The sequence below is a fragment of the Peromyscus maniculatus genome, chromosome 8 (genome assembly GCF_049852395.1).
Source record: "Peromyscus maniculatus bairdii isolate BWxNUB_F1_BW_parent chromosome 8, HU_Pman_BW_mat_3.1, whole genome shotgun sequence".
In the NCBI taxonomy this organism is placed as follows: domain Eukaryota; kingdom Metazoa; phylum Chordata; class Mammalia; order Rodentia; family Cricetidae; genus Peromyscus; species Peromyscus maniculatus.
The window spans coordinates 54,210,161-54,236,625 of NC_134859.1; the positions used below are offsets into that span (position 1 = coordinate 54,210,161).

At 53.4% G+C, this 26,465-nt stretch overlaps 2 protein-coding genes across 3 annotated transcripts; both read right to left on the reverse strand.

Moving 5' to 3' along the window:
• Positions 1-388: 388 nt before the first annotated feature.
• Efnb3 (ephrin B3) lies at positions 389-6,568 on the reverse strand. Of its 2 annotated transcripts, none has more exons than XM_015992325.3 (5): positions 5,891-6,568; positions 3,450-3,742; positions 3,189-3,281; positions 2,974-3,078; positions 389-1,721 (listed from the first exon to the last, which is right to left on the reverse strand). In XM_015992325.3, exons 1-5 carry the CDS (start codon positions 6,010-6,012, stop codon positions 1,396-1,398), a joined length of 939 nt encoding a protein of 312 aa, XP_015847811.1. In that variant the 5' UTR covers positions 6,013-6,568; the 3' UTR covers positions 389-1,395. The 2 variants fall into 2 exon arrangements, with proteins under 2 accessions (XP_015847811.1, XP_006973512.1); XM_006973450.4 differs by having other exon boundaries at positions 389-2,544; positions 5,891-6,447.
• Positions 6,569-7,997: 1,429 nt separating this feature from the next.
• Wrap53 (WD repeat containing antisense to TP53) lies at positions 7,998-26,423 on the reverse strand. Its single transcript, XM_006973449.4, has 10 exons — positions 25,584-26,423; positions 25,360-25,458; positions 24,471-24,582; positions 10,148-10,236; positions 9,818-9,908; positions 9,579-9,711; positions 8,895-9,103; positions 8,629-8,732; positions 8,364-8,498; positions 7,998-8,264 (listed from the first exon to the last, which is right to left on the reverse strand). The coding sequence occupies exons 1-10, from the start codon at positions 25,976-25,978 to the stop codon at positions 8,024-8,026; spliced, it is 1,608 nt and encodes a 535-aa protein (XP_006973511.1). The 5' UTR covers positions 25,979-26,423; the 3' UTR covers positions 7,998-8,023.
• Positions 26,424-26,465: the final 42 nt, after the last annotated feature.

Here is a 26,465-nt window from a genome sequence, read left to right on the forward strand (position 1 = left end):
AACCGAAAAACTCCCCAAGTCAGAGGTACCTTGGGGAGGGGTGCAGGAAACAGATCTTCACAGGACCATTTTTACCACAGTGACTGACGCCAAGGGTGACTTGTGCTGTCTCCCAGGTGCTCGGCTTTAGCGTGATGCTCACGCCCCCCCACGTGTGAACAGAATGGGCACCTATCAGTGAGTGTGTCAGCAAGGCCTCTCTTCAGGTGGTTGCCTCCCTCAGCCTTCTGAAGCATGATTCCCTCTCCATGAACTGTCCACTTCACCACTCCAACCTGTGTTCTTTCCCCAGGCCCCTCGGTTCCAAGTGACCAACCCTCTGCTGACCGAAAGCTTGAAAGCCATTCTGACTCCCAGACTCATGTCCAATCACTCTCCAGCCTTCTCATCAACTTTTCAAGTTTTTTATTTTTTTTTTTCCTGTTTTCTGTTGTTCAAATTTCCCTTTTACAGTAAAACTATTGAGGTGACGGCCATACCCCGCCACCTCCCCCATGGCAATATCAACTTCCTGTTCCCTGGAAGGAGCTGGGAACTACAGCACCAGAGAGACGCGTTGACCTCTGGCGGACAAAGCAACCATTTTGGTTGGTGACTGAGGTGGCCGACTTGGTGCCTAAGGGCAGCTGTGATCTAATAAAACTGAGCTGGGAGGAAACTGAGGCAGAAGCCCATTGTGCACTAAAGAGCGGGAAGAGGTATTATAGGCTTGTCACTATGGAAACAGCAACCAGTGCTAATAACTGCCATCAGCTAGACCAGTCAGCAGACCACCTCTTGGTCACTAAGATGGGTGCTGTCTTGGGTTTGAAGGGAGGGAGGCAGGAACGAGACAGCCGTCCGGTCACTGGGGAGAACATGTGGGTTCTGGGGGGAGTCCTGTTGATCAACAGAGATTATACTGGGATACGGGAAGGGGAGAACACGACAAACTGGGCCTGCCACGGCCAGTGGCAGTCATCTTAGCTGTCCTAAAAACCGCACAGAGCACAAGGGAGGGCAGGTCCTGGGAAGCGCCACCGAATACTCAGAAACTCCTCAGTCCACATCTGTCCTCTCACAGTGGTAAGTTCCAGCTTCCTCCCGAAACAGGAAGTTCCTCCTGCCCCTTTCTCCACAGGGTAAGAACCATCCACTTCCCATGCCCCCACGCCCACCCCCACAACCTCCCCAGACTAAGCCACTTGGAATTCCAGCCAGACCACTTCCTGTTTCAGGAGTGCGACTTCCTGTCCTGGACGAAGGCACTTCCAGTTCCTGCTGCACTCCTGCCACTTTCCAGGCCATTTCTGTCCAGGCCTGGTCACTTCTTGTCTGGAGCGAGTCACTTCCCACCTGATGCCCACCGGGCGTCAGATCAAGTCCATCAAGTCCCCACTGGTTCGCATCTTGCTATCAGCCACTGGACACAACGGGACACTTCTTCTCATGGTAGTGGTTGTCACCCAACCACCCCACATGGCCGGAGTGAGTACACAGGAGGCCAGGGAAAGAGGCCCTGTGCCCGGAGCCAGAATCTTCCCCCAAGAGCCCCCGTTTTGGGCGGACCGAGGGGAGCAGTTGATATATGAAAAGTTGGGAAGGGCCAAGAGCCGAGGGGAGAGACGCTTTGATGCCCCAACCCAGGACACCACGTGTGAGAAGCACAGGACAAGAAGCCAAGAGGGTAAAGGAGATGGAGATGTAAGGAGGAGGGTGTAGGGAAGAGGAAGAGAACAGACCTAGAGACAGGAGAGAGAGAATAAGAGATAGAGAAAGAGAAAAACTGTGAGAGGCAGAAAGAGGTGCCAACCAAAAGACAGACTGTCCCCACCCCTACTCTGGGTGGGCGAGGGAACAGGACACCTGTGTCGTGGTTAAAGGAGGCTGAGCCTGAGCCCCCTTCCCCAAGAGGCAGAGATCAGAGGGGCGCCCACAGCCATACAAGGGGGGGGGAAGGGGGCAGGAAGAGGTGGAGTCAAGTCTTAAGGGATCCTAAAACTGCAGACGAGGACTATAGCCAGGAGGAGCCAAGGGGCTGGTGGGGCCAAGGGGGCCAAGGTTATGGCGCAGGTGCCCCTCATCCCACGAATTAAACTGGAGGAGCACCCCACGGAGGGCTGGATTGAGGAGAGCCAGGAGCGGGGAGCCCTCATACCTTGTAGTAGATGTTGGGAGGGCTCTGAGGAGGGCCGTCCTGCACAATGTACACAGGGTGCCCGTAGTCCCCACTCACCTTCTCATAGTGGGGGCAGAAGGGGGGGTCTGCGGCCCCACCACCCCGCAGGGCTATCCCTAGCTCCCCAGGCTCAGCCTCCCGAGGTCCCAGCCCCCCTCCACCACCCAGGCCCAGAGACCCTCCTCCCCGCCCAAAGGAGCCAGGACCAGGGTGGCGACTCTCCGAAGGCTTGGCCCGCCGTCTCCGCCAACACATGGCGCCCCCAGCCCCTGCCACGCCCAGCAAGAGCAGCGCCAGCCCCCCTGCTGCCCCAGCCACCGCGGGCATGCTGGGAGGGGGCAGGGGGCCTTCGGCACCCCGGGAGGTTGCATTGCTGTTGGGGTCACCTGGCAGGGAAGGGGTGAGGGAGGAGAGAGGGGGAGGGGCTGAAGGAACCATCTGGATAGTTGGATGCACCCAGCCCTGGGGGCGTCCCCACCATGGGCTTCCCCAGCGGTGCCCAAGCCCTTTAGGTATCCCACATACCCTCCCCCCCCCAGGGCCCAGATCAAGATCCAGGTGTCCAGCCTACAGCTCGCTGCTGCCATATAGTCCCCCCTACTTCTCTTGACAGCGCTGATTGAAGCACTGACTTGGCTAATTAGTTCTAATTGAGTCTTTTCCTCATTTGGCTTCCACTTCCCTCCCACCCTCCCATCCTCTCTCCTCTTTCCTGTATCGCCGCCCCCAAAACGGGAGAGGGAGGGCGGAAGGGGGGTGACAGCGGGGCAGCTGGGGTCTGAGAGGAGAGGAGGCAGGAGGCTCCTGGTCCCTACCTGGTAGGCTGTCCTTCCCAGGCTCCAGGCTGTGAGCTGCCCCTCGGTCTCTCTCCATGGGCATTTCAGACACAGGTTTTCGGGGTACAGCTCCTCCTCGGGGACCTGAAGGCAGGGGAGACACAAAAGAGAGGGGATGAGATCACGGCCCCTGGCCTGCAGGTACGACCTCAATCTCCCTCAGCTCCTAGCAGGAGTCCCCCGGCCCCACTCACTTTGGCCCACTCGCAGAAGCACCCTCATGCCTCTGGTTAAGCACACGCCTCCCTGCAAGCTCTCCAGGCCTTCCCGGGTGCCATCGGATGTGGCTGGAAACAAGGACACGGAACAAGTCAGCACTCCAGGTCTAGCCCTTCCTGTCCCCATGCCCTGGGGGAAACACTGCTGAAGGCACAGAGGTGGACTCCAACGGTCCCCCCTTCCTCGCCCTCCATCCCAGGGACTCTCCCCTGCCCCTGCCCCCTGCCTGGCAGTACCAATTATGTAGTAGTCGTGGTGGGACCGGAACTCGTGGCCCCAGAGGTTAGGGCTGTATTCTTGGAACTTGATGGTGAAGCGGAGGTCCAGGTCCGGCCGGTCGCATGTGAGAAGCAGGTTTGGGGCGGGGGGTGCCTCACAGCGCCGACCCTGGGCACCTCCTACCAGGTACAGCTTGTAGAATTCATAACTGGGAGAGGAGTGGGGACCAGGAGGCCGGGCCCGGGGGCAGAGTAGATCTAGCCGGTCCCCGATCTGAGGGTAAAGTACGTAACCACCCTCTGCCTGGAACCTGCAGGGAAGACAAAGTAGACGAGGGAGAAATGTCAGGGGTGTGGTGCCCAGAGTTTCCCCTCGCTGGCTCCCAGCCCTCCAGGACAGCAGTTCTCAGCCCCCACCCATTGCCTTTGTCTGAGGCCCGCGTTCAGGAAGCGCGGGCACCAAGGGCTCCGCTAGCCCACATCAGAAGCAGCAGGACGCCAGGCTCAGAGGTCTCCTGCCCCTTGGTGTGCCCAAATGCACTCTTCAGCCCGCCCTCACCACATGCACACTGCCATCTCCCGCTCCATCACCGGTGCCGTTGCCACGGCAACGGGATGCCAGTTACCAAGGAGCTGGCCTCTCTGGAACCACACAGCCCACCCCTCCCAGGTGATTTCACTATTCCATGGCAGTCAACCATGGGGGTAGAACCTCCCCCTCCTCCAGGCCACCACTGAATTTCAGGGCAATGGGGGCCTGGGGGGGCGAGGTAGAGGTTGTGGGGTTGGGAGGGGATCTGGACCAGTTTCCCAGGTTAGCCAGTTAATGAGACATAAAGTGCTAGTTTGGTTCTGATCAAAACAGGGGGTGGGGGGTGCTGATGCGAACCAATGCACAGGGGCCGACCAGACCACCCAGATCACTCTCCTTCCTGTGTCCCGCCTTGGGGCTTAAACTTTCTGAGGAAAGTGCTCCCCTCCTTTGAGTTGAAGTAGTTGACTTCTGCAGCCACAGATGACAGAGCCCAGGATGCATCCTTGGCCAGGAAGCCAGGGGACCCATGGGCCCAGCACAGCCGCAACTTGCCTGCTACTGCAAGCCCTGCCCGTGCATGCATCCATAGGAGAAACTGAGCCCCAGGGGACTGTTGCTCAGCATCTTTCCAGACTCCAAATGACCAGCTCCCACCCAACATCCGAAAGAGTCTCAGAACACCCTAATGCCTTTTCTCAACCCTATCAGGATAGCCCAATTTATAGCCTCAAGCTACACCTGCTACTCAAACCTGCAGCCAGGAGTTGCTGGCAGGTGGGAGAGCCTGAGATTATCCCTACTGGAGGGAGAGAGGGTACCAGGACTGGGACAGGACAGGGAGGCCAGAAAGCAAAAAACAAAAACAATCCTACCTCTCCCTTCATGAGCATACAATACGTCCAAATACCTTGCCTCCAATCCTCATAACAGCTGTCAGGACTGAAGACACAAACTCAGAGAGGTTAAGTGACGTGCCTAAGGCTACACAGCGACACACAGCAGAGCTAGCATTAAGACCGAGTGCCTGGTGAACTGTGGGTCCCCTGCCTCCCACAGCCTCTCACAGCCTCCCCAGGGAAGTAGCAAGTCTCTGAAACACAGAACTCTTGGGCTGGTGGTAACAGAAAATGCCATGGAGGCAAATCACTTAGATGACCTCCCATAGGTGCCGTCTGCCCTGTGTGGCTGATCCTTGGCCTCTTTTCAGCCCAAAGCCAGCATGCCAAGGAAGAGTCCCTGATGGGAGAGGAGGAGAGGGCAATGGTATCCGCAGGACTCCAGAGGCAAGAAGAAGAGGAGAGAGGCCGGAGGGGCTCAGGGCTCACGCTAGAAAGAAGCCGCCAAACCAGGGAGACAGGAAGATATTCTAGCCAACAAGTTGTGCGGCCAAAGGTTCCCTAGTCCTGGGTCTGGAACACAAGTTGGGATGGTGAGCTGTTCCTAAGCCCCACACGGAACCAACCCACTTGCTCTCATCTCAACACCGAGTGCCTCCTGGGAGCCAGCCATCCCTGCCCTTCCCCGTGGGTGCCTCAGCAGAATCTGGTCAGCACCTCTCTCCTGGGAGCTGACATTAACCAGGCTCCCTTCAACCCAGACGACACAGGTCTCCTACAGATCCAGATAGTCGCTCCACTGCCCTCTCGCTGCCCGTGAACTTTTTATCTTTGCCCCTTTAAGGTCTCCAAACTCCTGACACATGGCATCACCACCCACATCCAGCTCTGTGAGACTCAGAGTCTGGGTCCTAAGATCATTGCTGTCTTGTAACCTGTCACCTCACCTCAGTGCTACAGCACCCTTTCGCCAGCCTCCTCCCAGCTGGCAACCCAAACCCTGAAGTCTCCAAGCTTCCATATCCCTTACCCACGGGACTGGAGTCTCCCCAGTCCCAGGCCACTCTCCCCAGTCCCAGGCTACTCACCTCTTATTCGCCGAGTTCCAGTAGACAGGCTCCAGGCTGAGTCCAGACACCAGCCCCGCAAAACCCAGCAGCAGTAGGGCCCCGACTTGCACACCCCCTGGCCCAAAATGGGGGGCCCCCATGACCCTACCAAGGCCTGGGGGCGGGGCACCAACTCCCCCAAAGTCTCTCACCCCCCCAGGGGTGGCTACCACGCTGTGGAGCCCCAGTCACCCTGGTGGGTGGCTAATCACCCCCAGCTCCCACAAGGACCCTCTTTTCTGCTGTGCCTGCGCCCCGGCTCCAGAGCGCTCAGCTCCACAAGAACCCTTGCAGGGGCCGTCTGCAGGCGCCCTACGCGCCCCCGGCCCACGCGCCAGCACCTCGGGATTTGTGCGCCCGGCTACGTGGGGGGCATGGGGAGCCGAGGACCGGGCGGGGGCGGCGGCATGGGGTGCCGGACAAGGCAGCGAGGAAGGGGACACCGAGCCGGAGCCCCAGCCTCGCCGGGATTGAGGGCAGCAGGCTAAGGGAGGAAACCAGTCCCGAGCCCAGGAGGGGGGAGTTAAAGGAGAGGCGGGGAGGGGGAGAGCATGGTGGAGGGAAAAACCGGAGCTGGAGCTCAGTCGGAGCGGGCGTCGCATCCCGCGGCCCACGCCCCCCACACCTCCCTCACCTCGCGCACCTCCCGTCCGCCACCCCGCCTCGCTGCCCGGCGCGGTCTCTCACGCCCCCTTTGTCCCTCGCAGTGTCCGTCTCTGGCTGAGTTTCTGCTTGCCTTTCTTCCTTCCTGCCCTCCGATCGCCCGAGCGGTTGGAACCTTCCTCGCTAGCATCTAGAAAGGCTCCTGCCCTATCCGCCCCGAAAAACCTTCCCCCTCTGCTCCCGCAGCCGGCTCCCCTTCCACCCCCAAACACCGCTGCTGCTGCCGGGCGGCCTGGCGAGGGTAATGATAACCTTGGAGGCCGGGCACTTTCACCGAGGATGGCCGAGTTGAGGGTCTACCTGTGTGACGCGGGAGGGGACAGGGCTACCCGGGCTGCGAGAGGACCCCGTGACTTGCCCAAGGTCACACGGGGAGTTCAGGAAGAAATGAAAATACAACCTAGGCTGCCCAGCTCCCTTTTCCTGGGGTTCCTTTTGTCACAGCTTCCCCGACCCTTGGCTGTTTTCTGTGGATTAGGTGGAGACCAGGGAGTGAATTTTGACCCTCCTTAGATGATCATGGAGAGAAGTGGGACTGGGAAAGGAAAGGGGGTACCTATAAACCCCCCAAAGCTGCACTCCACAGGAAGGGCTGTTTCCAATTATCCTGGGGGAAGGGAGGCGCTGCCTTCTTGGGTGTAAGAAGCAAGGCTTTCAGCACCTCCCGGCAGGGGCCGCATTCCTCTCCTTCCAGCCCAATCCTCCGACAGGCTGCTCCTTTCCCTTTGACTGAGGTCCCCACCGCGGCCCCGGCCCCGTTGACAGCATCTCTTCAAAGACTCCCATTCTGGGTGTTTGACAAGGTGTGTGAGGAGGGGGAGCGTGGACAGATGGAGGAGCAGGACCCGCGCGCCTGCTGAAGGAGCCAGCCCCCTGCCCTGGCGCTGCATTCTAGAGACTCATGTGAAGCAACTGTTTTTCTCCATTTCCTCCTTCCGGTGTGTCCTTGACTCTGCCTGCCTGGGTGCAGTGGGCACCGTGTTCTTGCACCCTTCCCCTCCACAGCTGGATGATGGTAAACAGAGCGCTGTGCAGCCATCGCGCGGGCTTGTCTGTCACTGTCTGCTTAGTCTCCCACAGTCACACTCAACAGTCTGCCACCACCGAGCTCCTGCCACCCAGGCTCAGGCCAGCTCCCCCTGACCCCTCATGCAGCCACCTCAGGAGTGAGATTTCAAACAGGTTTGCTCCTCAGTTTACCAAGTTGCCTAGCAACCATCTAGTCAATGGCAAGAGGCCCCACCCCCACCTGCTTGACTTCACACCATGCTCAGCACTTCATTGGCTCCTGCCTGGTCCCACCTCTCAACCCCTGGTTTTGGGAACAATACGCCAGACCCCACAGATGCTGGACAAAGGAACCCACGAACGCCCCCCACCACACTCCCACCAGCCACCTGCCACCCCAGACACACACGATGACTCCAGTATCATACAAAATCTTTATATTCACTCATCCCCACAGCCCTCTGTCCGTCCTTGTCCCTTCTCATCTTGGTGGTCATCAGGGCCAATGGGGTCCGGTCCCCCTCCACACCACCAGAGCTGAAGCCGCCATTCGGGATGGGCGTGGCACAGGGAGAGCAGGGGAAGATCCAGCTCCGGCTCGCCTTCATCCCCACTATTGGTGGGCTCTGGAAACACACGCTGGCCGGAAGCCGTAGCTAGTAGAGGCAAGCTGGGGTGGAGGCTGGAGGAGAGGGCAGTCCGTCAGCACCCAGGTCGGGATGGTGTGTGGGGGGTCCACCTTCCTCCCCAAGCCCAGCCCCAAGCCCCTTCCTTTAGTGACCTCACTCCATTGGTGCAGTCCTTCTGGGGCAGAAACGTCACCACAGGTTCCAGCGTGCTGTCGGTGAAAGCTCCACGGATGTCCCACACGGAGACGACTCCATTGGTGTTGCCACTCACCAGGAACTGCCCGCTCCTGGCAATGAAGGGAAACTTGTGGACAGACCGGCAGCGTCACTCTGGGGGCAGAGGCCATTCCTACCCAGGGGCCTAGGATGCAGCCCGACTCTGACGTCTGCAACCTGGAAGGGGCCGCAGCCACTTACGGGTCCAGATCAAAGTAGATGCGCTGATTGGTGGTCACTTCCCGACTCAAAGACCACAGGAGGTGGCCAGGCTGCCGGAGATCCCAGCACAAGAGCTCAGCATCCTGAAGACAAGAACGGGGGTCTGAAGTGTTCCCACCCCTCCTTCTCCCTCCCTCCCTCTCCCCTGCCTGCCTCCACCTCAGCCCCCTCAAACCTGGTCTCAACACATTACAAAGGACACCCCCACCCTTGGCTACACACAAGCTTTAGGCTCCGACCGGTACCTTTCGGGCTCCTGAGAAGAAGAGGTTGCCATCGGGATGAAAGCAAAGGTGGGTGACACCCCCTTGGTGGCCTCCCAGCAAGGCGAGAGGAGAACCGTCATCCCAGGCATACAGGCCTAGGGTACGGCCATAGGAGCCACAGGCGTAAAGGGCCTGGGCCGGACTAAAGGCTATACAGGAGATAATGCCACTCTGGCCCTGCTTTTTTGCTGGAGAGGAAACAAGAGGACAATTAGCACAGTAACCAGCCTCGGACCTCTGTACCCTGCCCAGGACTGACATGCAGGGACTCAGTCCCCACCCTGTTTATCTCAAGCAATTTGAAGTTCTCTGATGCTTCCCAGCTCATTCAGTTCCCCTAAAGAACCTAGTCTCCCTCTCCCAATCACAGCCCAGTTTTTTCTGGAAGTGATGGAGAGGTACTGGCCTACAGGAAACGAAACCCCCTTCACCTTCCATTTTATAAGTTCGGTGGTACAGGGCTTGCTAACACAAGACCCTGGGTTCAGTCCCAGGCACTGAAAGGTTTTGATAGACCACAAAGTACATCTGACCAGCATGAACGGGTCAGGAGTTAACCCAGCTTTCTCATCAACCTAGGGAGAGAGCCCAGAGGTGGCCCCAGATCACTCAGAGCCCCGTCATGGGTGCTACGCTTTCATCTCCCGCCCCTTGGAGGCTTACCAAATGTGGTTCGCACCTCGCAGTCTCTACCAGGCCTGGATGTGGAGAAGACACGCACGGTCCGGTTGAAGCCACAGAAGAGCTGGGAACCATCCGGGGAGAAGCAGAGCGAGTGGGCGGCTGTCAGCTCGTCCTAGGGGCAGGAGAGGGCTGGAGACAGGCCTGCAAAGCTTCGTCTGTCTTCCAAAAGGGAGGGCCAGGCCCCAGTGAGCACAGGGGCCGGACTGGGAAGTCAGTACCAGGTGGTTATACGCGCGAAAGGAAGCCCGGAGTTCTCCAGTGAATGCATCCCAGATGTGAATTGGGTTCTCCCGGCTGCTGCTGGCCACACTGAGAGAAACACGGAGAGGCTGAGGCCTGGCACTGACTGCCAGAGGAAGGGGAGGAAGCCAGGTGTCCGGCCTTCCCCGCTTCCATCACAGGGGCACACTGAGCACCCTCTCCCACCCTCCTAGGAGCCCTGGCAGGCTAAGAAGCGGCCTCCTTGAAACTGGGTGTGTGGGCTGGGGGAGGAGATGACGGGGAACACGTGCTGAAGGGCACGGCGAAGGTCGTCACTTATCACTTACTAGGAGGTGTCTGGCTGGCTGGAGGACATCAGAGAATACCAGCAGTAATCATAGATGGTGTCACCCTCCACCATTCGAAGGACAGGAACCTGGACACAGATGTGGGAATGCTGGGGTTACTGGCAGGGGAAAACAGGCAAAAAAAAAAAAAAAAAAAAAAAAAAAAAAACATGTGCCCCCCTCCCCCCCAGCGGGTGTTGGGACACTAACCAGAGAGAAGGAAGCAGACGGGCATAAAGAACAGTCTTTCCTGTTCAAGCATTTCACCCCAGCTCCGATGTCAGACTCGGGCCACCGAATGCAGTGGAGATTCATAATCTTTGTTTTTCAAGACAAGACTTTTTTGTGTAGCCCTGGCTGTCCTAGAACTCTCCCTGTAGACCAGGCTGGCCTCGAACTCAGAGATCTACCTACCTGCCTCCCAAGTGCTTGCTGGGATTAGAGGCGTGCGCCACCACCTCCGGGCCATAATTTTTTTAAACACTTACAGAAGACACAAGTAATACCCTAATCTCGAGACAAAGAACCAACCTGGTTCTCTGCTCCTCTACCCTTTAAAAAGATTGCCAGGCCTTAGGGACTGAGCTCAGTGGCAACGTTGATTGCCTACCATTTGCAAGGCCCTGAGTCTGATCCCCAGCAATGCAAAAACAAAGTCCCAAACTGCAGAGACCTCTTAAAATACTGTCTATGTGGATGCTCACATATCACACTGCACACGTGTGAGTCAGAGGACAACGGGAAGTGAACAGGTTCTCTCTTTCCCACACGGGGGTCCTAGAAATCTAACTCAGATCTCTACCTGCACAGTCACCTTAGGTGTTTGCCCCCCAGACAGTTTCCCAGATCCCAGATTGGCCTTGAATTTCTGATCTTCCTGCTCCCACCTCCAGGGGGGGAAGGCCATCACACCCTGCTCATGTCCTGCTGGGGAAGGAACCCAGGGCTGGATGCATGAGATACAAGTGCTCTGCCAAGTGCATTCCCAGCCAAACGTACACACACTTAAACAGCGGAATAAGGGCTGTGGACGTACGTCAGTGGGAGAACACTAGCCTGGCAGGCGTGAGCCCCGGGTTCAATCTTTACTAACACAAACAAGCAAACGCCTACAGACTTTCTATCCAGTTGAAGAAAATAAAGTCGAGTGTGGTGTCTCTTGCCTGTAACCCCAGCACTTGAACTGAGACAGGAGTGGCTGTGAGTTCAAGGCCAACCTGCAATACTTAAACTGAAACACAAAAGGGTCATGGCTGACTGGTAGGGTGTTTGCCGAGCACTCACAAAACCCTGGACTGGGATCCTGGAATGTCAGTACTGCAGAGGCACAGAGGCAGGAGGATGAGGAGTTCAAGGCCCGCCAGGGCTACTCGAAAACCTGTCTCCCAAAAGCAAGCAAAGAAACAAAGGAAACGGTAGGGGGTTGAATGGTCAGTGGACAAAGGTGTGTGCTGTGTGAACCTGGCAACCGTGGTTGGATCTCTGGAACCCAGGTAAAGACGGAAGAGGAGAACACAGATCTGTCACCTGATTTCCGCGAGGTCATAGCCACCTGCACCCACACCTACGCTCACGCTAAGCTAATGAAACAACAGCAGTAAAAAACAAAGTAATTCTGACAGCGTGCTGGAGTGTGGCTCAAAGCCCTGGCTTGGATCCTCACCACTCCGAAAACAAAAAGAAAACGGTCCATGCCAGGAAGGTAAAAGAACGCCAGGCACTTTCGGATGCTGCTGCCAGGAGTAGGCGGGGCTGAGTGCGTGGAAAACACTGACGCCTGGCAAGCTGGAGGCTGGGCATCGTTCGCCTCAGCCTCTGAAGTGGTGGGATCACAGGCAGGTACCACCCGGGCCTGCCCGAAAGGTTTCTGTTTGCCGGCTGTGAAATGGGGTTTGTTATGGCCTAACTTGGTGTTCCCAACCACACGGTCGAGTTGTGAAGTGAAGGTAGGACCGTCTGCTCTGTTGTTTTTGAGTTTTCACTTGACACAGGGTTTCCTTTAGTCCAGGCTAGCCGCAGACTCGCCCCGCAGCTCTCAAGGTTGACCCTGAACTGCTGTGTCTCTCTTTCCCAAAGTCTGGATTTACAGACACGCACCACCACATGTGGCTCAAGTCTCTCTGTATGCAGGCACATCGTTTCCTAAATTCTGCCCTTTTTTCCTACTGAGTTGTCCTCTTCTTCACAATGTGTAGAACATTTAAACAGTTTGGACACCAACCCTTTGTAAGCTATGTGTTGACACCACCCAACCCTGACTTCATTTTCTACCCCACCAGCCTGAATCCCACAGCTGACTACCGGGGGACAGCTCATTGAGATCCCACAGGCACCTCAGACTCTGATCTGCAAGGGACCAGCGCCTGCTTGCTGCCCCCGGGCCCCACGCCGGTTTGGAAGTCTGGTCTGTGCAGGAGTGAGTCACGGGAGCTTCAGCTGTCCACCTGACAGAAATCTGGAGGCACCGAGGGAGAGGACCCTCAGTCGAGGGATTACATGGGTCAGACTGTCAGGGGGGCATTCTCCGGATGCTGGGTGATGTGGGAGGGTCCAGCTGACTGGAGGTGGCGCCCTCCCTCGGCAGGTGAGCCTAGACTGTACAAGATGGCTGACCACGAGCCTGGGAACAGCCAGGACGTAGGCAGTGTTGATCTTCGGCCTCTAATCAGCAGCAGAAAAGCAAACCAGGCCAAAACCCCATCCTCAGCCGTCATCCTTTCTACTCCTGGTCCGGCCCAACCCTGGAATCTGTCTCCTCCACTCCCCCTCCTCCTGGCAGTGCATCACAAGTCACTGCCTCCTTGCCAGCACCTCTGCGACATCCTGAGTGTCCTCCAGACCTCCCCCCCCCCCCCCACTGCTCACACCCACCCATCCATGCTCCACCCTGGAGCCCAGACCTTCGCAAGCTGGGATTCTACAGTCTCATTCTCCTGCTAAAGTATTTTAGAGGCTCCATGTAGCCCTTTTCCTTATGAAGATTTCCATTAACTGTCCTTACCTGCAACTCAACCTTCAAGGCTCATCTCTACCCACTTCCTTAAAAATCACAATGTCCACCACTTGGATTCTCAGGCCCCATAGCAACTCCATCCATTCTCAGCCATAGGCTTTCCGGAACTAGTCTGTTTGGAATATTATCTCTTCCTCTCCCCTGTACCCCCGGCCCCGGTAGAACATATATCACCCCAGGTCCTAGGTGCTCCCTCCTCCGAGAAGCTGTCTTTACCCCTGCACCCTCCACGTCCCCAAGCCGTAGATGGTCCTCACTGTTTTTTTTTTCTCTTTTTTTTTTTTTTTTTTTTTTTTTTGGTTTTTCGAGACAGGGTTTCTCTGTGTAGCTTTGCGCCTTTCCTGGGACTCGCTTTGTAGACCAGGCTGGCCTCGAACTCACAGAGATGCACCTGCCTCTGCCTCCCGAGTGCTGGGATTAAAGGCGTGCACCACCACCGCCCAGCTTCACTGTTTCTAACAGCGGCAGAGTGGGTCTCCCTGCTCACCTCTGTCCTCTCAACATCCAGGGCAAGATCACAGGCAAAAGATTTACTCGTCTGTTTCCTGTCATTTTACACGTATGAGTGTTTTGCCTGCGTGTATGTGTGTACACATGTGTGCCTAGTGCCCTCAGAGGTCAGGAGAGGGTGTCAGATCCCCTGGGACTGGAGTTACAGGGGTTAGGAGCCACTGTGTGGGTGCTGAGTCCTGAACCTAGGTCCTCTGCCAGATCAACAAGTGCTCTTAAGCGCCCCGCAACCTCTCCAGCCCCAGGAAGTAATGTTTCCACGAGCAAGCGCAGACAGCACACTGTTGCAGACCCCAAAATAATCAGACCCCGAGTTACAGTCAAAGGTGTGAAGTGGGTGATTAGAGGTCAGACAGGCTTCATGAGGGCTGTTTTCAGTGATGTGGGGAGTCAGGAAGGTCACAGGATGAGACCCAGGCTTCTGGCTTGGAGAGCTGAGGCCACAAAGATGAGGAGGACTGAGGAGACACAGCCAGGCTATGAGGCGCCAACCTCCGCAGAAGTCATCAGAAAAGACTGCGAAGATAAAGGAGCAACAGCCTAGCTCTGGCACTGGGGGTGAGGACACCCCCGCCCCCAATCCGAGAAGGGTGTGAAAGATGCGAAGTCCCCAGAGAGGGCCAGAGTGGTACCAAGAACCACATGGTATGACAACAGGGACACAGGTCAGGAAACAGGTTGGGGAGCCAGTTCTAGAAAGTTGTGAAGAGATGGAGAAGGTAAGAGGGAGACCACATAGGGAGGAGGAATGCAGTCATCTCTCAGTTCTCAAGGAGCCTCGATTCCAGGACACTCCCCCACAACATACCAACATCTGTTGATGGTCAGTCTCACAGATTATATGAAGGGCTGTGGTATCTGCAGAAGACTTATATATACCCTCTCAGATGCTTCAATCTCTAGGTTACTTTTAATTACTAATTAGTGTAAATGTCACATGAGAGTTGCTATACTGTATGGTCCAGGAAATGTAATAACAAGGGAAGAAAAGCCCCGAACATGCCAGTACAGACTCCCTGGTTTGTTTGGCTTTTAACTCATCTATTTATTTTACATCCTGGCCGCTGATTCCCCCAAACCCCAACCAGACTCCCTGATTTTTTGTTGTTGGTGGTGATGGTGGTGGTTTTTTGAGACAGGGTTTCTCCGTATAGTTTTGGTGCCTGTCCTGGATCTCCCTCTGTAGACCAGGCTGGCCAGACTCTCTGTTTTTATCAAATATTTTGGACCTGCAGTTGTACAGATGCCAGAAGCATGGACAGAAGACCGACTACATCCACAACTGTCTTCATACACTAGGCAAGCATGCTACATCCTAGTTCCATGGATTTCATCCGTTTTCAAACACTGAGCTCTCAGACAGGAAAAGTGAGAACACTTAGCTAGAACTAACGGCACACATCTGTAACTCCACACTTGGGAGGCTGAGGCAGGAAGGTCACAAGTTCAAGGTCAGTTTGGGATACTAAGACTCAGTCTGAAAAAAAGGGGGGAGGAGGTGAAGATATAGCTCTGCCCTAACAAACATGTATGAAACCAGGGGTGTGAACCCCAAAACTGGAGTGGGGGGAGAAGCCAGAGAGAATACTTAAGGAGTGAGGTTGCGATAGAACATGTTCACCCACCTACGGCTAAAAGCAAGAAAAAAAATGGCATAAGAAATTTTTGAAAACAATTCCCTGTATCACAAACCACTAATATATGGAGAAATATCTATAGAGACGTAAGTCCGCACGCACAGACTGTTGGAGCTGAGGTATTTCTTACGCATACAATTTCCTGTAAAAACCTGACTCTGCTTCTCGGCTGGGTGTGACAGATCTTGTCTCCAATCCCAACTCTAAGCAGGCAGAGGCAGGCCCGTCTTTGAGTTCTAGGCCAGCCAGTGTTACAAAGTGAGATCCTGTCTCAAAAACAAAACAAACACCCACAGAGAACAAACAGAGACGGGGAAGAGGAGAGGAAAGCAGGGGGGCTTTCCTGAAATGGAAGGGAAAGGAAGGGAAAAGACCCACTTACTTAAAGCATGTGCAGATGTCCACTCAACTGTTTATCTGGAAATAGCTGCTGTGCAGGCCAGGGCACTCTGACCTCTCAATCCTCCTGCCTCAGCCTTCCTGAATGCTTAGACTGCACAGGCATCGGCCACCACACCCAACTGGCTATCAGACGAATAATACATGCTACTAAAATCCTAGAAACGCAAATGTCCAAAGGGAAGAAAAGATTTTTGTTTTGTTTTTTAAACAAAACCTATCAAAAGCACTCAACACGCACCATTAGACACAGGAACTAGGAAGCCTGGACCACTGTGAAAAACATTTAGATATAATTGCTGAAAAGGAGAAAGCAGGAAACAAAACCATGGACTTCAGGGTTACAAACACATAAACAACTCCCACACTTGGACACGGCTTTCAGAAACAATGGAAGTAAGTTTCAGGTGCTGATTTTTGTCTAGTGGCAGGCAATGATGGCTTTCTCTTTGTTTTGAGGCAAGGTCTGGTTGTACAGCTCAGAATGGCCTAAAGCTAACTACATAGCCCAGGCTGGCCTTGAACTCACACTGATCCTTCTGCCCCAGCCTCCCAAGTACTGAGATCTGAGCTACCACACTAGGATCTTCTTCTCTCATATTCTCCCTCCTTCCCGTCTCTGTATGTGTGTACGTAAGGTCTCAAGCATGCTAGACAAGCACTCTGCCGTGGAGCTACATTCCCAGTGAGTTGTGATGGCTGATATTTTTCAACATTTATTATTGTGTGTGAGTGCAGGCACATGTCACATGCACACATGGCAGTCAGGGGACAAATTTGTGGGGCTGGTTCGCTCCTTCCATCTTTATGTGAATTCTGGGGGTCCAACTCAGGTTACCAGGCCGGCACATCACAGGTCTCTACTGTGATGGTGAATGCTGATCATTATAACCTGCCAAGACCTAGAACAACCTATGAGATAAACCTGTCACATCTGTGAGGGAACTTCTGGACTGGATTACCTGATGTGGCAGGACCCACCCTAAATGTGAGAGGCCCCACTCTATGGGCTTGGGTCCTCCTGGCCTGAATAAAAAGGACAAAAGTGGATGGAGGACCAGCTTTCTACACCGCTCTGCTTCCTGACTGAGGACAGGGGACTACGACCATGACCTCCCTGCAATGATGGGCTGTACCCTCAAACTGGGACCAAAAGTAACTCTTCCTTCAGATGCTCTGTAAGACACTGTCACAGCAATGAAAAAAATAACCACACCTCAGCATCCTTCCTTGTTTCTCCATAACCGAGCCCCTCCAGTCCCAGGGTCTGCTACCCATCCCCACCACAGGCTACCTCTCTAATACACCGTAGCCCCTGGTCTTGAGACACCCCAGTGTCTGTCTGGGAACCAGGGCTTTTTACCGTCTTCCAGAACTCACAGATCTGCAGCCTCTGATCTAGGCAGCCACTGAGCACCAGGCCACCCTTCTTTCTGGAATCCATCAAGACTCACAGAAACATTAGCCTGTCAAGATGCCGCACACATTGCAATCTCAGCACACGTTGAGGCCAAACAGGATCACCACCTGACTGACACCTCTGCCTGGTCTGGTACATAGTAAGTTCCAGGCCAGCCAGAGATACAGAGACTGCCCTCAGAACAAAGAAACAAAAACCCCACGGGGCAGGTGGATGGTTGAGTAGTTAAGAGCACGTACTGCTGCTCTCTTGCAGAAGACCTGAGCTCCGGTCCTGTCCCCGTCAGGCAGCTCACAACTCCCTGTAAGTCCAGCCCCCAGGGATCCAACACCCTCTCCTGGCCTCTGTGGGCACTGCACTCACATGCGCAGACAGACAGAGATACACATAACGTCAACAAAAAATAAATGAATAAATAAATAAAAAAGCCAGGCGTGGTGGTGCACGCCTTTAATCCCAGCACTCGGGAGGCAGAGCCAGGCGGATCTCTGTGAGTTCGAGGCCAGCCTGGTCTACAGAGTGAGTTCCAGGACAGCCATGGCTACACAGAGAAACCTTGTCTTGAAAAACAACCATACAAAAAGTAAATGAATAAAAACAACAACAACAACACAGTAACAAGCACAAACATATCCATTAGCCTCAGGCACTAGAGAAGCCTCAGCCTTCTGGCTTACCTAGCATTACCTTGACACACACACTATTCCACATACCCCAATCTGCCTTACGTTAAGGCCTGTCAGCTCCCCCAAATCCTTACTTAGCTAAGGACTTGCGATTTTTTAAAATTTATTTATTATGTATATAGTGTTCTGCCTGCAGGCCAGAAGAGGGCACCAGATCAAATTATAGACAGCTGTGAGCCACCACATGGTTGCTGGGAATTGAACTCAGGACCTCTGGAAGAGCAGTCAGTGCTCTTAACCTCTGAGCCATCTCTCCAGCCCCAGGCCTCCCAACATTTATACTCTAGGATCTAAAGTCACCCCTACTTTTATCTTCTTGGAACCCCTTCACCCTCCAGAACTTGCCTAGCCCTGGCTTCCCGTGCCCTCGAGCCGAGATGGATTTCCGGCCCACACTCCCCTCCTCCGTATATACTTCAAGGCCAGTGTGTGCAGGGTGATGTCACCTTGTCTTTGACTTCTCTGGGCCCCAGGAGTCCCTACGTGCCCCTTTTCATCACATACTCAGCCTTCCTGGGTTTTGTTTTTGTTTTCATTTTTATTTTTGAACCAGAGGTTGGCCTCAAACTCACTACTTAGACAAGGGTGAACTTGAACTTCTTATCGCCCTGCCTCCATCTCCCTAATGCTGGGTTCCAGGTATGGCCCACCACATCCATTTTATGAAATACTAGGGATCAGGCTGGAGAGATGGCTTAGAGGTTAAGAACACTGGCTGTTCCTCCAGAGGTCCTGAGTTCAATTCCCAGCAACCACATGATGGCTCACAACCATCTATAATGAGGTCTGGTGCCCTCTTCTGGCCTGCAGGGATACATGCACACAGAACACTGTATACATAATAAATAAATTGTTAAAAAATAAATAAATAAGCCGGGCGGTGGTGGCGCACACCTTTAATCCCAGCACTCGGGAGGCAGAGGCAGGCGGATCTCTGTGAGTCCGAGGCCAGCTTGGGCTACCAAGTGAGTTCCAGGAAAGGCAAAAAGCTACGCAGAGAAACCCTGTCTCGAAAAACCAAAAAATAAATAAATAAATAAATAAATTATTTAAAAAAAAAAGAAAAGAAAAGAAATACTAGGGATCAAACCCAGGGCTTTGTGTGCCAGGTGAACACCACCGACTGGATAAATCCCAGCCCTCTTCGTACCCTGCAACTCTTGGTATCAATCTAGCTACTCCTTCTCCCCGACATTTTTGGAGGCGAGTCTCCCTGTGCAGCCCTGGCTGACCTGGAACTTGCTATACATACATACATCCCAGGAAGTGATGGCAGAAAACAGAAAGGTATGTAAGGCATGAAAACCAGGAACTAGGCTGGTTAAGCTTTTAGGTTTTTAACAGCAGTTCAGCTGAGGAATTGGCAAGGTGAGGTAGCTGTGGCTTGTTCTGTTTCTCTGATCTTCCAGCATTCACCCCAAAACCTGGCTTCAGGTTTGATTTTATTAATAAGACTCCTTAAGATTCATGCTACACCCGGGTTCTCTGGAAGAGCAGCCAGTGCTCTTAACTGATGGGCCATCTCTCCAGCTCCCACAAATGTTTTTTTTTTTTTGTTGTTTGGTTTCATTTTGTTTTTTAAACCCACATTTACAAGCAGGATCAGGAGTTCAAGGTCATCCTCAGCTATTTATGAAGTTCAAGGACAGTCTAGGGATATGACCTTACGTGGGGGCTGAGGCAGGGGAAGGTGACAATCGGTAGCAGACACAGGACCATCTCTGTGAGTCCGAGGCCAGTTTGGTCTACATAGTGAGTTCCAGCCAGGGTCCCATAGTAAGACCCTATCTCAAAAACATAAAAAGGAGCTACAGAGATGGCTTGTTGATCAAGAGCACTGTCTGCTCTTCTAGAGGGCCTAGGTTGGATTTCCAGTACCCACATGGCAGATCACAGCCATCTGTAACCAGTTCCAATGCCCTCTTCTGGTGCACACAGGCACCAGGCACACGTGGTATATAGACACATACAGGCAAAACATCCATACACATTACATGGTCTACATAGAGTTTCACGCCAGCAAAGGCCACATAGTAAGACCCTGTCTCAAAAAAAAAAAAAAAAAAAAAAAGAACGAAAAAGAAATAGGATTAAATAAGGTCATGAGTTTGGGGTCCCCTGATAAGACTGTGGCTATATACAGTTCAAGGAAGAGGCTGGCAGTTTAGCTTAGTGGTAGGGTTCGACAGGGGCATGGCGGTGGGAGAGACTGTTCCACAGTCCTGCTACGTGATGCCTCACCTTAGACTTCCCGGCCTCTGAAACTGTGAGGAGAGAAGGCACTGTCTGCCTGACAGTGCTGGGAGTCAAACCCAGGGCCTGTGTGCACAGGCCAGCACTCAGGCCGGCAAGTTAGACCACAGAGACCTTGGTTTTGAGACAGGGTCTCGGCATATTACCTGTCTCCCTGGACTCCCAGTCTCCTCCCTCAGCCTCCCAAATGCTGGGACTGCAGGTGCACACAATGCCCAGAAAGAAATCTTTTCCTGTCAGTTGTGGGGGGCAGGGTGTTAGTTATTAACGGAAGACATCCCAGAACTCACTATGTGACTAGACGAGGCAGGCTCCTGGGTGCTGGGATCACAAACCATGGACCAGTATGTCAGGCTAAATCCTGTCCTTATAAATGACAGCCTCTGTTATCCCTCCCTCTCTGCTGGGTCACCCGACACACCACTACCTAACAAGCCCCTCCTTGGCCCACATTCCCTCTTATCACTGGTCCATTTCTTGGCTCCCTTTTCACAGCACAAGTCCAAAGAACTGCCCATTCTTTTTCCTTTACACGTTTTACCCAACTTCTGCCCCCCCTCTCCTCCGAAGGTACTCTTGTCTGGGTCACTCGTGTTCTTTGTGGTCACCCCCTAAGCCACCTAGCTCCATCTCTCAGCACCATTAGTCAGGACTCTTCCTTCTGTGTACTGGTGCCGCCTCTCTCGGGGGCTGGAGAGAAGTCTCAGCAGTGAAGAGCAGGCAGGAGGCCGGGCGGTGCTGGCTCAGCCTTTAATCCCAGCACTCGGAAGGCAGAGCCAGACGGATCTCTGTGAGTTCGAGACCAGCCTGGGCTAGAGCGATTCCCAGGGTAGCCAGAGCCACACAGAGAAAGCTTGTCTCAAACCAAACCAAAACAAAAAGAGCAGGTAGGCACTGCTCTTCCAGAGGACCCTTTTTTTGGGGGGAGGTGGGCGGTGGTTGTTGTTGGATTTGTTTTTAGAGACAGGGTCTCACTTTGTAGCCCTAGCTGTCCTAGGACTCACTATGTAGACCAGGCTGGCCTCAAACTCCTGAGGACTGGGATTAAAGGTGTGTGCCACCAGAGGACAGAAGTTTGAGCTGACTGTGACTCCAGCTCCCCTTCTAACCCCCAAGGGTAGCCAACACACGTTACAGACACACATACACATACAAATTTAAAGTCTTTAAGAAAAGACCCTGCCTCGAAAGACACACCCACCCACACCCGCGCGCACAGTCAGTGTCACCCTTGCACTTTCACTCTCCCAAAGTCCACTCATCACTGTTTTGAAACTCTCAAATAGACCCCAAGAGGCCTTCCCACAGGACCCCGCATCATAGGGCTGCCCATCGCCTTCCCATCACCCCACAACTCATTCCCTCTATCCTGAGAACACAAAGCTTCCCCAGCTCGGGGTCTCTGTGCGTCTGTCGCCCTTCCTGGAAGTCTGTTCACATCATTTAGCATTATCACTCTCCAGGTCTCACACAAAACTGCTCCTTTTCTATCCGCCCCTCCCTGACCTGTACTTCTCAAGTGCTGGCTTCTGCAAGGTTGTGTGGTTTTGTGTTTTGAGACAGGGTCTTACTAGGTAGCCCTGGCTAGCCTGGAACACACTTTGTAGATCAGGCTGGCCTCACACTCACAAGAGACTCTTCAGACTCTGCTGTAGGGTTTTGTTGTTCTCTGCAGTGTTGGGAAGTGAACCAAGGGCCCCTCGAATTCTAGGTAAACACAAGAGAGCAGAGGTATACCCCCAGCCGGAAGTGCTATCTCCTGGTTACTCTCTCCTTTTCCTGTTTTTCACCTTCAAAGCAGTTATTTATTTTCCTATCTCTTAAAGAGACAGGCCTCAGGCAAATGTGGTGATACATTCCTGCAACCCCAGCACCTACAGGCAGAGCAGCAGATGAGGGATTCGGGGCCATCCTTGGCTACATAGCTACTTTGAATTTGAGGCCAGCCTTCTCTACATAAGATCTTGTCTCAAAGGGGGTGGGGTGGGAGGTGGAGCGGCTCAGCAGTTACGAGCACTGGCTGCTCTTTCAGAGGAGCTGGGGTTCAATTCCCAGAACCCACATGACAACTAACAACTGTCTGTAACTCTAGTCCCAGGGGATCTAATGCCCTCTTCTGGCTTCCGCAGGCACTGCATGCATGTGGAACACAGAAATACATTCAGGCAAAACACTCACACACATTAAATAAAATTTTTGAATCTCAAAAAAAAAAAAGTCTCCCCTGTGTTTGACAAGACGTGCCTGCAGTTCCAACAACTGAAAGGTTAAGAGGAGGGAGGAAATCCAGGGGTTCAAGGCTAGCCTCAGCTACGTCATGAGTTAGAAACCAGAATGAGACCTGTCTCAGAACACAGAGAGGTAGCTGGAAAGATGGCTCAGAGGTCGAGAGGACCCAGGTTCGGTTCCCAGCACCAATGTCAGATGGCTCACATCCACCTGTAACTGCAGCTTGGCTCCGTGTAGGGAGCACGAAGGTCCTTGCTCCCACACATCCCCAGAGAAACCAGGGATGTTAAGCACACAGGATGTTCCTCTATCCAGAAAGCTGGGAATGGAGGTGATTAGTAGCCTAGTGATCTGTCATCTGTGTATCTGTTGGGCCAGGCCATATCAAGTTCCTACAACCAGAACTGGAGACACCTAATAGTCTAACTGACCCCTAACAGCCAGGGGCTCCCTAACCTCCCACAAGAACCAGAGATACCTTACAGTTTAAATGACCCTTACATTCATTATCTGTATAGCCAGGGGCTGCCCCAAGCTCCTACAAGGACCAGAGATGGCTAATAGCCCAAATGACCTCTGTGCTCTCTGTACGATCAAGATAAGGCCAGACCCATGCTTAGGCCCTTAAGCTAGTACAGGCAGCCTATCTCAAGAAGACACCTTCTAGGAAGAAATGACAGGTACCCTGAGTCAAGTTCCAATTGTGCCCCAGGGATTGTATTACACCAGGAAACTTTTCCCAAGTCATACTGTGTTTAAATTTGTTGGGAATAAACTGCCCGAGATCAGACTCCCCGACATCCTGATCCAAGCTGATGTATGTCAATCTGAACCTTCCATTCTTACTTCTTCAAGATTCACCTTCTTTCCCCACTCCTTAGCTCTGAAGGCACCAGTGCGCGCGCGCGCGCACACACACACACACACACACACACACACACACACACACACACAAATTAAAAATAAGGCTGGGTAGTGGTGGCACACATCTTTAATCTCAGCACTCAGGAGGCAGAGGCAGGTGGATTTCTGTGAGTTCGAGGCTAGCCTGGACTACAAATCAAGTTCTGGAACTACACAGAGAAATTCTGTCTCAAGAAACGGGCTGGAGAGATGGCTAAGAGCACTGGCTGCTCTTACAGAGGACCCAGCTTCAATTCCCAGCACCCACATGGCAGCTCACAACAGTCTGTGACTCCAGTTCCAGAGTATCTGATACCTTCACATCAATGCACATAAAATAAATTTTTTTTTTTTAAATTTATTTATTATGTATATAGTATTCTACCTGCATGTGCCCTTGCAGACCAGAAGAGGGCACCAGATTTCATCACAGGTTGTTTTATGCCACCATTTGGTTGCTGGGAATTGAACTCAGGACCTCTGGAGGACCTTTGGAAGAACAGTCTGTGCTCTTAACCACTGAGCCATCTCTCCAGCCCCAAAATAAATTATTTTTAAAGAAAAGAAACAGAAACAAAAATTAAAAATAAATCTTAAAAGGAGAGAAAGAATGAGAAAGCAAACAGGCAGATATGGAGTCTCACGATGCTGCCCAGGCTGTACTGAGGCCCCCAGGCTGAAGTAATCTCCTGCACGGGGCTTTTAGAGCATTTGTTTTAATGTGCAATGACCTTGTTCACTGATACCCATTTGCACACTACACAAAAAACACAACCAACTCTTCAATCTTTCACTTTTTTAAGAGCCCAGACCAAACACAGTGGCCTAGAACTTTCTATGCAGTTGAGAGGACCTTGAACTTATCCTCCTGCCCCCCACCTCCAGAGTGCTGAGATTACGAGGGTTAGCCAAATACACCCAGTTTATGCAGTGTGGGAGCTTGAACATGGGCTCTGTGGGAGATGCTAGGCAAGCGTGTATCAACTGAGCCGCCTCCCCAGCACACGTTAAAAACCATCTAATAAACACCTAGACACACACTGTCACAGAAGTCGATGACTTGACCACAGAAAACAGGCTCCTGACTAAAAAAGGGACTGACTTCTCTTTAAATGACTTCAGAATTCAAGGCAGAAAACGATACATGTGGACATCCATGGTGAAGGAATGTCCTGTCTATAAACAGGTAACCCATGAACACAATGTCTTCATTTGCAGGAAGGGCCCTAATGTGTAGGGCTGGCAAAGGGATGGAGTCAGGCCCTCCCCTTACCATTTCTGCATATTCCACCGGCTCTCCTTCACTGTACAGTTCTGGGGGCAGGTTGTAAATCCGTAGGACGTTATCAGCACTATTGGTCAAGATACAGGAACCGTCAGGGGCCCTAAAAATATAGGAAAATTAGAAAACTGGACAGACCTGTCACTTCCAAGTGTAGGGCTAGGGCTATCTAGAACATATGCCCTTGAGAAGACACCAACCAGTCCTAGGTAAACCTTGAGCTCATGCAGACAGTGGTGGCACACATCTACAACCCCGGCTACTTGAGAGGCTGAGGCAGAGGATCTCAAGTTCCACTTGGCAAGGCCCTATCTCAAAGTTAAAAAAAAAAAAAAAAAAAAAAAGGCTAGGATGTAGCTCAGTGGTGAGGTCCAGGCTAGCATGCTGGCCACCCGAGGCTATATCCACAGTACTAGAAATGGAAGGAAGGATCGAGAGAGCAAAAGGAAGGAAAACACTCACCAGTATTCTATTACTCCTTAACCACCTCCAGGTAAGTTTGGGATTTTTTTTGTCTGGGCTTTTGGGGGCTGGGTTTTTGTTGTTGTTTTACCTTGAGATAGTGTTTCTCCGTGTAGCCCTGGCTGTCCTGGATCTTACTCTGTAGACCAGGCTGCCCAGTGAACTCAAGAGACCCTCCTGCCTCTGCCTCCCAAGTGCTGGGATTGAAAGCGGTGCGCCACCACCGTCCAGCCTAGTTTTTGTTTTTACTTTAAGACAGGGTCTCGCTCTGTGGACAAGGCGAGACTCGAACTCCCCAGTCCTCCCTCTGTTTCCCAGATGTTGAGATTACAGGAATGTCCCACCACCACGGGCCAGCTATAGGTGAGTGTTCAGATGAAATCCTGGAGGTGGCCATCTCCCTGTCCGCCGCACTTACCACTTACAACCTTTCAGGAAGTTCTCGGAGCGAGTGCTGAACTCGGACCAGGAACCACTGAGGTATCGGGGTACCTGCGAGAAGCTGTAGTTCCAAAAGCTGGAAGGGAGATGGAGAAACAACAAACGGGTCGTCAGAGCAAAGAAGGCCTGGAACGGGGCTGAGGAGAGGTGGCTGTCGTGGTGGTCACACGTCCGGGCTCCTCAGATGCCAGAGTCACTTACGTGTCTCCCTCGTCCACAGGACCGGGTTCATCAGACACACCTTCCACGGCTTCTCCTGACTCCAACTCAGGCTGATTCGTTTCTTCTACCGTAAGGCTCGCACTTTCAGAAAGTTCTTGCTCCTCGATTCGAGGGCTCAACTCACCAGGAGTATTAGACTCTTCCTCCAGGGGAGCCGAGAGAGGAACTGGGTCCCCTTGTTGCGGCTCCTGGGACGGAACCGAGCCAGCCACAGAGTCTGTGGCTATCTGGGATTGGTCATCTCCACCGCATGGCGGTGGCACCAGTTCAGAGTCTGTATTTTTATCCACAGGGGAACCTTGGGGCACTGGAGTTGGGGCCTGATCAGAAGGGAGGCTGTCCGGGGCTAAGAGTCGCTCCTCCGACGTCTTCATTCTGTAGAGCAAGCAGGACGGACAGGGGCCGGGCAAGCCTCGTTGCACCGGCTACCAGCTGCTGAGGCCAGGCTGCATTAAATCTCCCAGGGATCCGGGCGCAGAACCGCACAGACCCACCGCGCCTGCCTTCCTCTTCCGGGAAGAGTAAGCCGAACCCCGCAAACGTGGGCAATCACCGGGAAACCAACGCTGAAAGCAAAGCCCCCGGGGTCGCTACGCGCCGCTGGTGCGCCTTGCTCTCGCGGGAGTCGGGCCACCTTCCCATTGGCTCTTTGCATCCCGGTTAAGCTCTGAGCGGTGTGGCGGGAAGGAACGAGTGGGCCCAGCCCTCAAGTACTAGAGAATTCCTAGAGGCTTCTGGGAGTTGTAGTCTTCACTCTCGGCCGTGGCGAAAAGTACACGCGCGCCCCCTACCGTCCGCTGGGGTCATTCTTAAGGTACCTACCCTCCCGGACCTGCAGAGGGAGCTTAATGTCTACAGTTT